This window comes from Echeneis naucrates, chromosome 13 (assembly GCF_900963305.1).
Source record: "Echeneis naucrates chromosome 13, fEcheNa1.1, whole genome shotgun sequence".
Classification (NCBI taxonomy): Eukaryota; Metazoa; Chordata; class Actinopteri; order Carangiformes; family Echeneidae; genus Echeneis; species Echeneis naucrates.
Genome location: NC_042523.1, coordinates 10,123,804 through 10,142,509, shown reverse-complemented (window position 1 = coordinate 10,142,509; position 18,706 = coordinate 10,123,804). Strand labels below are relative to the sequence as shown.

General features: G+C 41.3%; 1 protein-coding gene across 1 annotated transcript; it reads left to right on the top strand.

Moving 5' to 3' along the window:
• Positions 1 to 411: 411 nt before the first annotated feature.
• On the top strand, positions 412 to 15,639 carry hic1 (hypermethylated in cancer 1). Its single transcript, XM_029518240.1, has 2 exons — positions 412 to 536; positions 6,640 to 15,639. Exon 2 carries the CDS (start codon positions 6,657 to 6,659, stop codon positions 8,865 to 8,867), a length of 2,211 nt encoding a protein of 736 aa, XP_029374100.1. The 5' UTR covers positions 412 to 536; positions 6,640 to 6,656; the 3' UTR covers positions 8,868 to 15,639.
• The last annotated feature ends 3,067 nt before the right edge of the window (positions 15,640 to 18,706 follow it).

Here is an 18,706-nt window from a genome sequence, read left to right as displayed (position 1 = left end):
TTCCACCACCATGTTGGACCCAAAATGTTCATGAAGATGAACCAATTTTCCTCATGAACTTAAATTTAATTTGAAAAGGTTAGATGACATTAGACACATTTTCACTAGAATTCTGTACAATAAGGCTTCATCATTAGTATCACTGTGGGGTTTCTAAGTACTGCTCACAAATAAGATCTCATGGTTTTGTTTCCTCTTCATTCTCTCCCCAAATGACTGCACATCACGTCCACCTGGCTTTGACTGGCTCGAAGGCCACTCACTGCCGTTGGGTGTCGCTGTGCGCGTAAAGTCTCCACCGGCAGGATTTGGTCCGACCGGACCCCAACACAGTCTGAAGTGTCAGATAGTCTCGTTAACACGTGAGAAATTCAGTGTATGGAAGGGGGTGAAAGAAGGGAGAAACCGGCAGGGAGATAGGGCGAGGAGGCGATCCGCGGCGGAGCGAGGATTTGGAGGAAACCGCGGAGATCTCAATGAGGAAATGCCGAAAAGGAGAGCAGACAGACGGTTAGAGCACCAGACATGAGTCCGAGGTAAGACTGTGGTGCTGCGCGGAGGCAAGGATGCCATCCACCGAGACCTGCGATCGATCTGAGTCACCTTGAGCTGCGATCAGCTGTTACCTCAGATATCAGACCACCTTCATTAGCGTTCCAAGGGATTTATGGTTGGAGACGACAGTCCTGACAGAACATGAAGAACTGGGTCCTGTCCGGCCTTAGGCTGATGTCATGTACAGCCACAGGCTTCATTAGAAGGTTTTATTCATTTATCTTTTATTATAATTCCGGTTATCAGCATATTTGGATAATCCAGCTCACTGGATGTCCCGTGAAGAGCGTTTTTGGTACAAAATGTTTGTCTTCAAGAAAGAAATTAGCAATTTATTAAAGACACGGAAATTAATTAGTTTTAATTTGAAATGTAGAATAGTAAGACCTAGTCCTATAGGTCTACAGAAGAAAGTGGGAAATATTATAGAAAATAAATAAATTAATTCTATACAGAAGATTGTCGATGGCGGGCTGTGTTGCGGCACATTGCTGCTTTCTTTTACGATTCTTGAGGATATTTTGACAGCAGTCCCCTGTGAGGAAAAGCCAAGTTTTTTAAGTGGACAGGAAAATGAGTTCAGTGGAACCAGAGAAGGCCCTGATGGCAGTCTGATCCTGTCTTGGCTGTTCTAAATCTCCAGGTGACGTGATGGGTGAGGACTTTTACTGAATGGCAGGTGTTTTACCTGAGAGAGAGAGAGAGAGAGAGAGAGAGAGAGAGGTAGGGAGCCAGAGGGAGAGAAAGCTGTTCTAAGTGGTTTATCAAAACTCTTTTTAGTTTCCACTTAACTTTTTGTCCTTTAAGTGAAGCCAGAGGCCTTTCTCAGGGGAGGTCTGCACCTTCATGTAAACGTTTCATCGCTGATTGCATTTTAAAGCACACAGGTTCAGTAGACCAACAGCTAACAGTCCATTTATTGCCTACACAAAATAACACAAAAAAGCAAACATAAATTTTGACTGACTTCGCTTTCATTTATGGCCTCAGGGACAAAATAAAATTAAAGATGGTGGTGTTTTGAGCAAGGGAGAAGGAAGGGGGGCGAGGGGGGCTCTTAATTCCCTGAATGTCCTTGACATGAACAGCTCAAGGTGTAAGCACTGATTTCCACCATTAAACTGCTCTGCACAGTTTAAGTGGGCTGTCTGATCATAAATATGGAACATATATATGTAAGTCCACACTAGCCGCCTGTCTCTTTAAGACGATGTGTTGAGAAGTTCAAGTCGGGGTCACTTGAAGTTCTTGCCCTCGATTTTACCTTTTGGTTTTATTATAGACTGACATCACACGGGGCGCTAAAACACTTAAGGCGCATAGAGGCTCCATTATCATCCCGGTGCGCGTTATTGCTCCGACTCAAAAATAGCAAAGGAAATTACTAGAAAAAAAATCTGAGGAAACTGATGCTGGTCAAAGCACGTTTTTTTTGTTTTTTGTTTTAATAGGACGGGGATGAGAAAGAGGGGAGAGGAGGGGCAGAGAGTCGGAGAGAAAGAGGGAGAGGGAGGAAAGTGGGTGGGAGGACGGACCGAAGGAGCGACAAGAAATTCATATCAATTAATAATCATAAAAAAAGAGCTGGCAGACGCACTCGGAAAACTGGCATGGTTTGTTGGAGGCTGGCAGTTCAAAGCTGAAACGTCAGATATGACTCCTAGAGACTGCTGAGATGATCATTAAGGGAGACTTAGATCGGATGGCAGAAGACATCGGGCATGCAGGTAGGAGCTGATCCGCTGATACGGACCCAAACAGGCCGAGGGGAAGGGTGACATTTAGGCTCTTATTCATCCCTCTCTACAGCCAGGACTGCTACAAAGAAATGTTTTTACTCATTCAAATATTAGTGGAACGGATTTTTACGATCGTTTATTTTTGAAATTCACGACATAAGAAGAAATTATATTCTTAGCAAAGGCGCTTTTCCTTCTTCTCGCAATTAATTTGAGGCGCTTAAAAATATCCAGGCTTTTCCTCCAAATCATTATAATATTCAAAGACGGGCCGGTTAGCCCATTAAGATGTTGTGAATAAATAATAATAATAAAATCTTCAGGATCAGTTTGATGTGCTGGTGATGAAAGATTATAACTTGCCTCTAAAATCAGCAAGAATTACTTAAAAGTTTTAAAGACCCAAAGTCTGACTGACGCTGCAAACTCTTTTTATTTAAATATCTGGCATTAGACTTTTTGTTTTATTTTACTTACATTAAATGTAAAGGTTTTTTTATATTTATACATATATTTATATATTTATATACATATGTATTTTTTTATATAAAATTGTTGACTGGATGACAACATAGGCCCTTCGTTGTGTGTAGCATTGTCAGCACGGCGTGTGGCGAACACATCCGCACTAATATATTACATAATATTACAAGGATAATTGGGATAGGCGCTTTTTAAAAATCTATCAATTTCTAGTTTCCTTTTGGTTGAGCTGCAGTTCAGAGATGTTTGCTGCTGACAGGTTCAGAGAGCCAGAGAGTGGCTGTGAGGAACAGCTGTTGTGCAGCTGGAGGTGGAGGGACTGGACACGGTGGGCTGGTGGAGAGGACTCCTGATCTTTGCCGGAGATCAGGAGGAGGTGAAGGATGAGCCGCTGCAGCTCTCACACATGAAGCGACTTGTGTTTGGATGTAATGTGGAGGAGAGACGGCGGCGACACGCTGCTCCAGGAGCACCGGCCCCGGAGCCGGTTTATAGTATATAGTATTTCTATACATTTATTTTGTTGCATTTAAAATGCATATTCAATCTGTCACGAGATTAGAAAGTCTGTCATGCAAATAAAATGAGTTAAAATAGAATAATCTTCTTAGAAACTAGTAGCTGACAGTTCATCCTGCTGGTTCAGTAGAGGTGTTGATTATTATCAGATTATATGATTGTGATTAGCAATGAGCTCCTGTTGAAATGGACTGTGCTCACATCAAGGTTAGGAAGCTGTGTGTTACTCGTGCCTCCAGAAATGTGGGATGATTTTTTTATGTGCAATCACAGCAAAAGGAAAGTAAGGCTGAGCCTCCGTGATGTTTGCTGACCTGACTGAAACTCAACTTGTTTACATATTCTTGTATTGACTGCTCAGTCTGAACTTGAGGGGGAAAGCCACAGTCCTGTTATTTCATACATGTAAAACCTCTGCAGGCTGTATTTGAGTCTTGTGACTCACAAAAATAACAAAACAGATCAGTTGCATTGAAGGGATATAAAATGACAGTGAAATATGTTACAAGTCTGCACCGACTTTTTCCTGCAGCGTTGCCTCATAAATTGATCTCATGTTTATACGTGGAAATAGGAAGATTAATTGTAAAATACACAAGGCTACATGAGCAAATTATAGAAAATATGATGCTTTGACACTAAGGCCTATGTGATTGAGGCTGAATGTAGAGATAGGAAGTTTATTCCTCCATTTTCAGCCAAAACCCCCAAAGTGGCAAAACAGGCAAATCACAAGGACCATGAATATTTATCTAATGCAAATATCAGTGTCCCTACCCCTGGAAGGACATCACCATCAACTAAGTTTCCACAACATGTTGACGGTTCATTAAAAATAAGTCTATTAGATAAAAACAGTTCTGGATCCTAAAGGGTCTTGAGTAACCCTCCCTCAGGCAAACGTGCAACATACATGCAACTGAGAAAAAATATTTAATTTAAGCTCTTTAATGAAAACAGTCTTGAAAAAGCCTTTGAATGTGTTATAAGAATATTATGTTGCAGGCTTGTTTCGAGATGTGCTCTCTGACTAAATATCACTGCAATCATAGCTGGCTTCCTAACAGGATGCAGCGAGCTTACGCGAGCTTGCCCTCAAGAGTTTTATACAACATGTTTTAGTGTGATCTGTCACATTTTGTCATCAGACAGTGAGCTCTGCTCTCATAAAGACCAATTGTAGCCCCTAATAGGCACTACAGCCACAACCCACAGCCACCTTGACAGCTGTTACCAAAAACTGTTTGTTTGTATGCACAGCACATTGCAGGTGCACAGAAATGTTGCTTTTTGCATGCCATTTTTTTCATTTGTCATAAAAACAATTGAAAATTGCCACAAAGATATATTAATAAAACTGTTCATAAATCAGAATTAAAAAAGGTCACAGAGCTGTGGACCGCATTTAGACAGGAATGTACACTGATTTTGTGTGTGAGTACACAACGTGTCACCATAGACCGCACAGTAACCAGAAACAGCGAGCTGAGCGCCTCTGCAATGGAGCGAAAATTTACGAAGTTATGGAAATGGCTTGGACCATTCCTCATATTACACTCATTCCTGAACATGTTTGATCCGACCGACGGTGAAATTTATAGTAAAGTTGTGACTGTTACGTAGTCAAAGCCTGAAAGAAACCAGAAGTGGAAACACTTTAGATAACAATTGGACACAAGATGGAGGGTAATTTTACAGTAAACCTGCCATACCTGGCTTTCTATTTAGTCTGTTGTTTTCTTTTTTTTTTCTTTTTTTTCAAATGGTCAGATAATAAGTAATAAATAGCTCACTAATCATATGTGTATTTAGGAGGACAGAACCGAATAATTTTAAAATAATAATAATAATAATAATAATTTAAAAGATGTGTTTCCTTCCAAATTGATGACTGCTCACCACATGATCGCTTGCTGGATGTCAGGAGTAACTTTTTATTTTCCACTTCCACTTTCACACAATGAAAATGATTCTGCCTGATGCTGAACATGCATTTACAAAAACACATTTCCATCACACCAGTTTAAACATGGATTGACTTTAACTTTTGGTGGTCGAGGAATGTTAGCAGTGCATTGATAGACAAAAACAGACAACCGTTTTCTGTTCAGGATCCTCCGGAATTCCTGAGTAAATCATTTGTCAAAGTTTAAAAAATTAATCCGCGCTTCCCTATTCTTGCGCTGAGCGCGTCCAGAGAATGAAATAAACAAGAAGTGAATGAGCTGGTGTCAGGAAGACAATGATCAGACAGATGACATGATATTTGTTTAGTTGCTTGTTTCCCATTAGTGAGACGAAGCCCTCAGGGACAGCGAGAGACGTTTAATCTCCAATGTAAACTGTCCTCAGATTCCACTGATTGAACAATACATGGTGTTTCTTGCATGCAGCTTATGTAGTTTATTTTAAGCTTTATGGAACAATTTGTGTTGATATTGGAGTGAGTGTGTGTGTGTGTGTGTATGTGTGATGCACGCACACACCCGCCCGCATCACACCCCTGCAGCCCTTCTCAATGTAAAGTACTGAATCATTGAATGTTGATTTAGATCCTCTGCACTCACTGTTCCTTATATGACTGGACAGAGAGAGCAGCTCAAACTCTCGTCTTTTTTTGGCCGTGTCCTTCCCCCACAGGTTTATACCTGCTGTTCATCATAATTGTGAAACATTGATCTCTTGCTTTGTTTAAAACTCTGCACACTGCTTCTGGAGTACTAGTCAGAAAGCCAGCAAAAAATATACATCTGCAGTCTTCTGGCTATGCTTTTTGCTGTGTTTTTTTCTCGTTGCGGAGGAAGTGAATGCATAGACTAGAATTTCTGATAATGAGAAAACCATTGTAACCACACACCTCTCACAAAAGTTAACTTTTACTGAGTAGCCTTTGCATGCACTTTACACACATAAGCTCTGCACTCAGGCCACGTTTTATCAAAAAGACATTTTAAGCATGAATTGGAAACTGATTTAGAGAGAAGACAATAAAATCAAATACTATGAATTACTATGAAAAAAACAAAAAAAACAAAAAAAACAAAAACCTGCTAAATTAAGTGATATATTTCAAAAGTAAATGTGCTATTTACTGTTCAGTATTAATCCTCAGAAATGTTTCCTTCCTCAATTTTTTTATCTCTCTATTACTCCTACAGTTTTCCTAACTTTGCTGTTGGAGGATGGAAATTCTGACATTTCAAAATGTAAATCATAACATTCCAAAACTAGAGTAAAAAGACTGAGCACATCTTATCTGTAGTGATGAAAAATACACATTGTGTGTTATGTGTACTGAAATGCCAACTGCTGCGTGACATTTTACAGATATCTATTGTTGCAGGTGGCGGACTGAAGACGATGCTGGATGCCATGGACGTTCCAAGTCATGCTAGGGATCTCCTCCTGCAGCTCAACAGCCAGCGCACCAAAGGCTTCCTGTGTGATGTTATCATTGTGGTGCAGAACGCCCTCTTCAGAGCTCACAAGAACATTCTGGCTGCCAGCAGCCTCTACTTGAAATCTTTGGTGGTCCATGACAATCTCATCAACCTCGACCACGAGATGGTGAGTCCAGGGGTCTTCAGGGTCATTCTGGACTACATCTACACAGGCCGGCTGAGTGAGGGAGACCCCACTTCTCCCACTGAGCCCAATCTGGGGGCTGTCCTGGCAGCAGCTAGCTACCTTCAGCTGCTTGACTTAGTAGCTTTGTGCAAAAAGAAGCTGAAAAGACAAGGCAAGTACCCTCCTCGTCCAGGTCCTGCATTTCTGCCCTACCCAAAAATGGGACCAAATAGTATGGGATTAGCGGGTAGCGGCAGGTATAGGGTTTCTACTCCTGTCATTCAGCCCTGCCCTCCAGGAGGCATTTTGAATAGCCATGCTTCCCGGGCAGCACCAATAGAGGAGCTTGTTCCCCATCGACTCGCCATCCATGCTGGGGAGCTGTATGCTCCGACTTCCAACCAGGGCCCTCAGGTGTTCCCATCCCTGCAGTCCACCCTGCCCTCCCAGCTTGGGCGGTCAGCCCACCTTGACAGGAACTGCTCCCCCAACTATGGCCTTGACCTCTCCAAGAAAAGCCCCAATTCCCAATCACAGCATACACCGTCTCAGTCCCATCTGGCCAACACTCACAATGATGACGAGCGGGATGACACGCTAAACAGCCACACTAGTCCCATGCAAGGGACGAATGGCAGGGCCTTCCCCTCTGAAAAGATGGAGTCAACCGACCAGACGAGTTCCATCACTCCTCCACCTTTCCCTCATCTCAACCAGCCTCTTGGCCCACACCTTCCCCACCTACAGCGCTCAGGCTCCCAGGGCACAGATCGCTACCCATGTCCCACAAGTCCTGACACCCCGACAGAAGGTGGAGAGGCAGGCAGAGAGTTGGGCAACATCTACCGCTGGGTGAAACATGAGCCACTGTCATACACAGCTGAAGATGAAGATGAGGATGAGGAGGAGGAAGAGGGGGGTGAAAATGGAGAACAGCATCATAACCACCATAAGAATGGGGAGGAGAGTGAAGGAGGAGATGAAAAGAGCGGGTCAGGCACAGAGGAGACAGGGAGCAGTGAAGGCCGCCCCTCTCCAACTGGACCAATGGGGAGGTTCCACATGCCGTATGAGCCAGAGAGCTTCGGGGACAATTTGTATGTCTGCATTCCCTGTGACAAAGGTTTCCCTAGCTCCGAGCAGCTCAATGCACATGTGGAGACACACACAGAAGAGGAGCAGTACAGCAACTCTGGTGGGGAGATGGGAAGCAACAATAACAGCAATGCTAAAAACATGACCAGTAATATTAATGGTTATGGGAGCCTGAACAACAGCAACACCCTGAACAGCCTGTCCCATCTGGAAACCAAGTCAAGCCAGGTGCTGAGTTCAGCGAGCATCGGGGAAATGATCCGCCCCTACCGCTGCTCCACCTGTGATAAGTCCTACAAAGATCCAGCCACACTGCGGCAGCATGAGAAGACACATTGGCTGACACGGCCATACCCTTGCAGCATCTGTGGCAAGAAGTTCACACAGCGTGGTACCATGACCCGCCACATGCGTAGCCACCTGGGCCTTAAACCTTTTGCCTGTGACTCATGTGGCATGCGCTTTACCCGCCAATACCGCCTTACTGAGCACATGCGCATCCACTCTGGGGAAAAACCCTATGAATGTCAGGTGTGTGGGGGCAAGTTCGCCCAGCAACGCAACCTCATCAGCCACATGAAGATGCACAGTAGTGGAGGGACCGCAGGGGGCCTGACCACAGATGGGAAACTCAAGCTTGACTTTTCAGAGGGCATCTATCCTCTGAGTAAATACACAGCAGAACACCTGGGGCTGAAGCAGGAGAAGGCCAATGAACTTCTCATCCAAGCTCAGCAGCAACTGGTTGCTGATGCAAAAGCCATGGAGAGCCTGTACCCACTGTCCAAACTGGCCTCGGAACATCTGGGCCTCCCCCACGACAAGATGGACGTCCTGGGCCAACCCCTGCCACCTCCCCCACACGTCCTGTCTGAAGCCCGCACCATTGACCGCTACTCACCCAGCTAAGACTATATGACCTATATAGATGGCAGTCACCAATAGGTCTGTGTCCACACACAACTTGCAGTATTCTAAAGCCATTCACCTCAACTCAGTATCTCCTCTGCACCTCAGACTCAGACCAAAAGGAATTGGTCTGCTAATGCACACCAAAAACTGTTGACTCTAAGTGCCTTTCTATGCATCTAATCTATCTTCAAGGACTCCTTCATAAAGGAGGACTGTGCTTTTCCATGACCAAGAGACACTCGTTCAAAGTAGTACAGTATTTATGTACAATGTATGCAAAAAAAAAACAAAACAAAACAAAAAAAAAACACTTTTTAAAATTATAGCCATTGAGCCAAAGTGACAAAAATCGAAAACCAAAATGAAATTCTTCTATTTATTTTTTTATTGTGGTGAAATCCAAAGAGAAACTGTACAAGGAAATGTTGCAATCAGACCCCAAACCTGTGTGCTATTAAGTATCATCTGTGTACAAGAAGTGAAAAAGCACACAAGGCCAAGATTCAGGGTTTGTGTCCAGGCATGAGTGGAACTTTTATCAAATGAATAAGCCAACTCTTCTGGACTTTAAAGTAATGGGAGGACAAATTTTTTTCTTTTTTGATTTTTGGGGTACTGGACAATTTATGTATCTCACCCTCCAGCTTCTCCCCATCCTGTTCCTGCTTCCCAAGTCGACAAGGAAATAACTGAACGATAAGCGCAATTGCCTCAGTATTTGAGCAAAGTCTCCTCTGCTTTATTTTCCCCACATTTTTTAAAGCAATTCACTCCCCCGCATATTTGTGTGGATAAAAGCTCATACTACGTGACAGTAATGGTAGCTTAATCAGCCTTGCACTCAGTGTGGAACCCTTCTTGAGCTAAAACTTCCTTTTGCATTTTGACTAGCATCCCTTAGCTTTTGGTTGTTATTGAAATACAGCAAGCACAGCCCTGTGATCTCATAACTGGGACATGATTGCACATACCCAGTTGATGACACACTAATCCCTGTTCATGATGAGTGTAGCTTCATTTCATGGCGTAGACGAAGCATGGGTGTTGCCTCTGACAACTGTGCAATGCAGCTGATTCACGCAGGCAGCAGAAGCAAGAACCAGGTCAAAATTAATGACACAGAAATCTGTCATTTACTGACAAGAGCAGTTACTCCATTCACATCAGCCGGATGATTAATTGTGGAGCGGCAGTAGTCGAACGCTGCATTGGACACTGCCCTTCTCCGCTCTGTCCGACCTCTCATTTGACCCCTCTCCCCTGCAGTCTGTTGTCTGGGAGCCCTACTTCTGTTGACAGGCCAAAGTGTGTGCTATGTTCAGCCCTTTGCCTTAAAAGTGCTCCACACAACATACACACATGGATGCTCCCTCTCCACACACACACACACACACACACACACACACACACACACACACACACACACACACAACAACTAATCTGTCAGTAATCTGAACATTAGATGGGGTTTGTGGGTCTTCCATGGAAGCCAGCGGGTGAATAGTACACTCCAGCTGCTGTGGCTCAGCAATCCCTGTGAAATCTCACTTTCTCCTGGACAATTCACACTGCTTCCCGGCATGATGTCCCATTTCATGCCTGGCATCCTACCCCTCTGATCCACTTATTACCATCACATCCCAGCCTAGCAAATGTATCCCGGCCGTCCCCTCTTCCCTGGTTGATATCAAACGCTCAAACAAAGAATGACATATTTCTGTGTTGGCTGACCAGCAGTTCCTCGAGCTTGAAAACAAAAGAGCACTTAAAGGTTGTGGGTGGAAGGCACATTCTTGTCTTTGAATGTTTATTCCAAAGAACACATTGCCCGTTTCTCTTTTTTATTTTTTCCATTTTTACTGGTCTTTGATTCAGATTAGAAATGTCTGACCACTATAGTGCCAATGCCAACCTCAGTGGGTGAATGTGAAGACTAAAGCCATAAATACACTGTGATAGACGAATCCTAAAGGCTTCAAATTTTTTAAGACAATGTGCCTGACTTTGGGGAATTTTTTTTTTCCTTTTTCCTTTTTTTTTTTTATATAACAATAATTTAAGGGCGTTGTTTCTGTAGCATATGATCATATCAAACATGTTGTTTCCTGTCACTTAACATTTCTTTACTTCATTTTGATTTGAACTGAAAGCAGCGCACGTGAAACTGGTGCTTACCTCAGGACTGAACCCAGCATGGGGATGCTAAGCTTTAGTAAACCTTCGAATAACAATGTCATCATACATACACACACAAACACACACACTTTTTTATTTTCTTATGAACAGGACAGTAGTCCTGTGTTAAACCTGTGGTTATTACTGTGTTTATACATTTCTTGTTACAATTGTATGGTGGAGAGATAACATGTGATATTAACATTTTTGTTTTTTATTTTTTACTATGCGGTATACATTTTCTATTGTGTTGTGTGACCAATTCCATTGTTAAAACATAAGGCAAAGTCATTTTTGGCATTATTTTCAGTGGCTGAATTTCTAAACCACGCTTTTGTGGATGATGGCATTGACTTGTGGCTTCAACTACACATATAGTAAAAATCAAGGTGTGGGGTAGTTTGAAATTTCTCTGCTTGCTCACAAGACATATTATCAGTAGTTCTGTAAACAGACCAGCAGTAGCTTTTCTGGGTAAGTTTGAAAAGTACCCGCATATTTTTTAAACCTTTTTCTCCAGAGGTTCTTGAACTTTAGATGAGAGCCAGACTGAGGCCGTACATGCACACAAACACACAGGAAGCCTGCTTGTTTTGGAGCTGTAACAACAACTCTGTGACAAAAAAGAAGGAATAGTTGAAAAGAACAAACAGTGCATACGTGTTAAAAGTGTAGGAGTGGGCGGATTTCAGTTGTGGGAATTTCAGTCCCTTCTGTCCCTCTCATTGACAGGTTTAAGTGAAAATCTGTGTCCTCCTCTCCCTGCCTGACAGCATTAAAACAACATTAATTGTTTCCACTGTCACTTCAAATCTGTGCAGGAGGGAAGAGTGAGATAATGCCTAAACATTTCTGTAGCATGTGCAGTGTTTGATATTTGCTCAATCACATTAATTTGCATGATAGACAGAGAGAGAAGGTGGCGTAGCTATGGAGAGCGGAAGCATTTTCTTGTCTGTTTGTGTGTCACTATGCTATTTGAGCAGCATATAAGGGGCTGTTAATGCATGTCCTGGGAATAGGGCTGGTGTGAAGGAGAAGAGCTGAGGAGCAGGAAGTGAACTTTTGGCTGATGTGTTGTGTTGAGCAGGATGTGCCGTGTGTTTCTGCTCAGAGGCAGATAGAGAGACAGGGAATGGGGAGGGAGAGGAGCAGGGAGAGCGCAGCAGGGTGGACATGAGGTATTGTCTCAGTATGAAAGCCTGTTCATACTTCTAAAACTCTCCATTCAGAAAACAAGTAGACTGTATCTTCTCTTTTCCTTCCCCTTTTTGCTCTCTGGGAATAAACCTCTGCTCAGTATCAGGATGATACGACATTGTGGTCTTTCAAGGACTAAACAGTGAGGAAGCCATTCGGACATTTTGGTACAATCTGAGGATGTGGATTCCATTTTTTGGCATCGTTTTGATCAAAGGAATCCAGTACAGCATTTTCTCCATTTATGTCCATAATTTGAACTTTCAAAAAATTGGGACTGTGCGATGTGAAATTATGTTATAAATCAGAAATGAAAAAAGAAAAAACCTAAACAATAATAATCTAGCAGATTTTTTTTTTTCGTTTGCTCTGTGGTTGATTAAAAATTAGAAGAGTCTTGTTTAAATTTACTGGTGTAGCCATTTATCCCATGGGATTTTAGGCCATATGCCTTTGTTAATGTAATTTATATGACACATAAACTCAGACAGCGTCTCACTGCCACCCAACCGTTTTAGATTAAGATGTTTAGAGAGTCATTTAAATCCATCAGTTACATTAATTAATATGGTGACAATTAACAAGTATAAGCTGACCAACTATGATAATATTTTATTTAATTTTTAGTTTATTTCATTCCTATTTAATTTCATGACAACCATAACTTTTGTAACACTAACAGTATAGAAGAATATAAAAAGAAAAATGTCTTGGATCAGTCCCAGTGGCCCCATGTAGACCTAAAAATGGCTTTAATTTAATGTTAAAAATGTAAAATATGTTTTTAAGCTTTCCACCAGCAGCAAGCCAGGGTCACCTTCGTGACTCTGACAGTTTGAATAGCCCCGATCTGCGATCGTCCCTTTGTTTGACATTTATTGTGTTTCATGCTGTGAGCCAAAGCTTCTTACCAACTTTGATTTTGCCTTGTTTTGAAAGCCATTATCTGTGTGTCTATTCATGAGATAACAGCGCAGACATGCCACTATTGTGTTCTGTACATATCTCTTATGAGGACTCATTTTTAAATGTAAGCTGGAGCCAAATAATATCAATAATTCATCCTCATTTTGGCTTTGAAACCAAAAAGTGACAGTTAGGTGAAACAATACAAATGTGCCTTTAGCATAACAAGTATTCAGAGATTTTGCAATAAGTTGTTTCGAGTGTCTGTATGTGTGTGCAGTTTTTCTGATGTGTCCACAATGTACACCTGTTTATCTACGCCTGAACGCCTTTCCCACAGTGCAGCAGGGTGAAGTACGATGGAGAGATTTTACACTTTCAAGGGCCTTTATTACAAGCAGCTGCTTTAGATTTATTTCTCCGAACTGCACTTTTCTGGAAAAATCATTGTATCGTGATTTTTTTTATTACTCTTATGATCCCCTTGAAGTCCCACAATTGCCTTTCCTCTGGCACTTTGCTTCCTTTGCTTTTCTCAGCTTCCTCTCTACAGTGAAGAGCTTGACCATGCTCTTTCACTGCCTCTGTTACCTTAAAGCGGAACTTTCCTCCTCACCTCTCTCTGTCCCCCCTCTCTTCTTACACTCAACGCAAACCACTGACCCATAGCCCCCCCCATTCACTTACTTCCAGCTGTTTTTCATGCTGAAGAAGACAGTTGTCTAAATGTTTATGTGAAGAGCTACTTTCTTTTTCTTTAAAAGAAAGTAGCTCTTCTCTGAACTTTGTGGCATGTGTTAAAATACAGCAGATGATGGGCCAAATAAAAAACTCTGACATCGTTATTGTATTATGATCTCCAAGCCAAAAAAATGGGGAGATTAAAGACAGCATATCATTGTAGAGGAAATGCAGAATAATGTGAGGGGAAATGTTCAGGGGAAAATATGCACAGAAAGATGCCAGTAAAGTAAACATGTATGAAATTGCACAATTGAGTCGAGGCCTCAGCTGCGCCAGCCAAGTCATGCGCTGAGATGGAGGGAACAAGTCAGAGAGAAGAATTGAGAGGAAAAGAACCAGAAACAAAGAGAAAAATAGCCTGTGCTTGAAAGTCATAACCTTCAGTACATAACAAAGGAAAACTAAGTGTACGCCGTTTCATTTCCCTGTTTTAGAAAATTCCTTTTTTCCCCCATTTCATTGTTTATTTCTGCAGGTCATTGCCAAGGTTGTTAAACGTTCATGTCAGCGTGCCCTCCAAGATGTCATCCCCTTTCCAGACCTAACAATTATCACCCAATCAGCACATGACCCACAGTAGGCTCTTTGTAGTTGAATAGGGAAGGGGGTTCTGGTTGTCCATGCCTTCCTCCTGCATCTGTTTAGCTTGGATCCCTGTTTCCTTCTCTACCTTGGACACATACAAGACATACTGAGTGGACTTGAATCATTTCGTTTACAGTGTACCTCTGCTGCAGAAGCTTTAATTCACAGGAAAAACAAAGCGATGATAAAACAAGTTGGAATTTGGAAGAGTAAAAGGTGGTCAGGATGAAGATTTGATTGTATATCTGAATATCTCACACAGACACACACATATGCATACACTAACACACACACACACGCAGCTGGATGGCAGACTGCTGTTCCAGATTAGGTCAGATTTAATTAGGCTGCCCTGTGCCGTTTGGAGTGTCGCTTCTTGTAGAAAAACCCATTACTAAAAGAAAAAGCGATTCCACTGACGGCTTCTACCCAACACACTGAAACCTGTTCCAAAATGTTACAGAGCCTCAGGGTCCTCTCTCTCTCTCTCTCTCTCTCTCTCACACACACACACACACACACACACACACATCTATTCTGGTTTTAGAAAAAGGTTACGTGGAGAAATGATGGATTATGATCTAATGAAGATCACTGTGACGTTTTGAGGTAGTTGTACCCAACTGGTTGTGGTTCAGGGCTAAGAGAGTTCAGCAAGAACACAGAGTGCCACGCAGACAGCAGTGCAGATAAATGGGGAAAAAAATACATACATCACAAATTTAAAATGGAAATGAGATTTTTCAGTAGAGGAAGGGATCTTATTTCAGCAAGCATAAAGCAGATGTGTGTGAAACATTACAAATATCTAGTGTTTCGTTTTGTGGTTTCGCAACAGTTGCCATGCCATAAAAAACAATTACAAGCAATACATTAAACCAAACAGTATTTTTCTATTTCCTGCATTTCATGTCAATATTGATCTTACTTCGCTTTAGTGAAATGAATGTATTTATTGCATGTCAAAATGTTTTATAGTTAATTTCTGTGTAAATTTCAACTGTGGGTTTTATGATAAATTCATTTAATTATGGTGTCTTGATAAAATCATGTTGAAAAGGCTTTCATTTTTTGAAAGCCAATGTGAAAAATGTCATGTTTTTTTTGTTTGTTACTATACTCAAAATCAACTTGGCAATAAAGTGAATTGCATAACGGCTTCTTGATGAAATGTGTCAAATTATTTAATTAGTCATATCCACTTTTGCATATCTTCAAATGCAAATATTTATGTATACTAGCATATCAATTTCTAAACATTCAATTAATTATTTTGCATATTTAATGAAATAATTTTCTAAAATTTAATTTCACTAATTTTACTCCAATTCAAAGTTCAGAAACCAGTGAAGCAACCATTTGCAAATGTGATAACGTTTATTGTGCATGATATGAGTTCCATGTTAACCAAAAGAAACATTTAAGAAAAAAAAAAAAAACAAAAAACAAAAACCAGTTAAGACCCGTTCAAAGCAGTCGTGATTGCAAAACTAAGCAATTCCTGGTCATTTTGCTGTAATACATTTGCCTTTCGAGTCTATATTCTCCCATACTGAGACACGTGAGTGCCTCATTTAAGACAGAGAATTTTAAATTAATCTCATACATCACACACAGTCCACATGCAACAATGAACAGATCCATTACTCTGTCAGCAGGAGCAAAACCAGCCAGGCAGGCACACACACTCACATCCTTTTCCACTGTGTGAAAATCACCTTATTATCACTAACACATAAGAAATCATAGTACCTTCCAGATGTTTGATATGAATCAAGTTGCCACAAATTATGTCTTGACATTAAACAAATTAGCATTTCTTCTCTCAGGTGCTGTAAATCATCAACATTCATGAACTCAAGGCGCTTCCTAGCTGCTCATATTCACCAGGTGTAACGAAAGACATCCACTGCTTGAAGCAGCTTGAACGGTAGGCGAAAACAAAAGGAACAGTGTGACATTCATCACATTTCAGTTCATACCGTTGCTGAAACTATAACGCTGGTACCATTTCTTTCAAGGAAAGTTCAAGGAAAATCCCACATGATTAAAATTTGTGGGTATTATTTTCATAGTTGTGGCCATCACATCATAGTTTGACAAATATAATCTAAACTTAAAGTCAACTTACTGTCTTTTTCCAAACCTTTCAAGCTAGTAAGTCCTGCCAGGGTCAGGAATTAAGTTGCCATGATCCTTTCAATGGATAAGGCTGTGCTCACCATCAATATAATAAGGGCAGAAACATTCAGTGGTTAAGATGAGAAGAAAACAAAGAAAAAGTTGGGCCACATTACCTACACTCGAATTTGGGATCCACAAGTAAAAACCAGGTAATGGTCTGATGTAAAATATGAACCAGTTTGATGAACAGTTCTGACAAAATGCTGTTAACGATTTTAAAAACTGGGAAGACCAATTTCATTTTTGCTGCAACATTTGCAAACAGAGATGTATTTGACAGGTTGATATCGCAGATTATGTCACAGAGCAATTTATTAGCAAGCTCAGCCAGAATCATCCTTTTTATCATCTTTTTTGTTTTTACATGCAGAGTTGAAGTTCATCTAAATTGGAAAATTGGTATTAATCCCTTACTGCACAAGAGTCTGATGTGTGCACTTAGTAAGAAGGCACGAAAGCACAGCAGGTTTAAATTGAACCAGAATATGAAATCTTTAAACTGTGATGGATGTTTCTATAATAATTCCGTTGGGGTTTTGTTTTGTTTATTTATTTATTTATTTCTTGTTTTCTTTGCCAAATTATTTTCATCCTAAGAGTTTGTATAAAATCTTATCTAATTGTGTGAGTTTTATCTTTTTGGATTTTATGGTGAAGAACCGTGAAGTAAATACCAGCCCAGATAAAATATATAGGATTTTTCCTTGCGTGCCTTCAGTTCAGGGGTGTTTGACAGAGCTTCAGTACCTACTGGTTACACTGAGAAAACAGATCACTTGTGCAGCCAGGTCAATCTCAACCCTGCCCCTTCCCCTCTTTGCCACTCGGAGGCATCACATATTAAATGGCAAAGGTCTGAGGTGTCCGGTGTCAGGCAGTGGGTGCCACAATTCAGCCTGGTAATGTCATGGGGGCCACATGGTGGGTGCCAGCTCTCATTCACCCCACCATCCCCCAGAGCCTCGTATCCCCTTTGTAGAAAACGTGCAGGCGAAACATCCAGTGAGACAAAAATGTTCACAAATATGAGCACAAATGTGAGTGTGTGCTGCTCTGTCTGTGTTAGTGCAGTGATGGAACAGCTCTGGATGTTCCCCGGCTATGTGAGCAATGTATTCTGGAAGAGGCTCCAGACCTATTTCACCCTGAATAGGTGTAATTGGATGATAGATGAGTAGATGAGGTTGATAATCATTGTTTTCTAGTGGAGTGGATGTTTGCGTAACCTGGTGCTTCAGATGTGGAGTAGATGGGATGTGAGAAGGGCAAAGGTCCTGACTGCAGTCATTTAAAGTGTGAGCAAGCATGTGAAGAGATTAGGAAGTTGCAGTGCATTTCTGGGAAACAGCGACAAAATGACAAGCAAATCAATTAAATCAGCAGGTCTGGAATAATTCTGGTCTGTGCCCACTTTAGTACTCTCATGATGTCACTTCAATACCTGGAGACACAGACACGATCTCTGGACTTTCCAGACGCGGCTTTCAACTATGACAACATTATGATTTGGTTTTTTTTGCCAAGCTGCAGATAATATAGGACAAGAGATCTAGTTGTTCCTCTCTCAACGCAGTTTTAACCAACTTGTTCTCTGAGCTCACATTAAGACACTTCCTGTCAGTCGCACCACAGTCAAGTCAGCAGGCAAGATAAACACTTTAGCTGATTGTGCCTGCACTAAAATATATGAATACAAATCGGTCTTACGTAGCTACAGTTTAAAACAGATTTTTTTTATTTACTGCACCACTCATGTTATTTTACAATAGGACTTATTTTACATAGCAGAACTTGGACTCTAAAAGTAGTTGAATATTTATTGCAGATGCAAATGATCTGTGCTTACTGTGATTGTAACAGATGGTATTACTTTTTTGCATTATGTTTCTGACTCATTAGAGCATTGTGAGACACAGATGCTCCAGTTTTTCTGACTTTCAGTAACCTCTGCACATGTATACATGTGGGTAATTACAACTTCACCCATGTATTGTATTGTGTTCAAGGCTTTCTGCTTTGATTTCACAGTTAAACTCCAGCAG

What these genes read in the sequence shown, in the direction of transcription:
- hic1 (XM_029518240.1), top strand. Translation starts at nt 6,657, where the DNA reads ATGCTGGATGCCATGGACGTTCCAAGTCATGCTAGGGATCTCCTCCTG.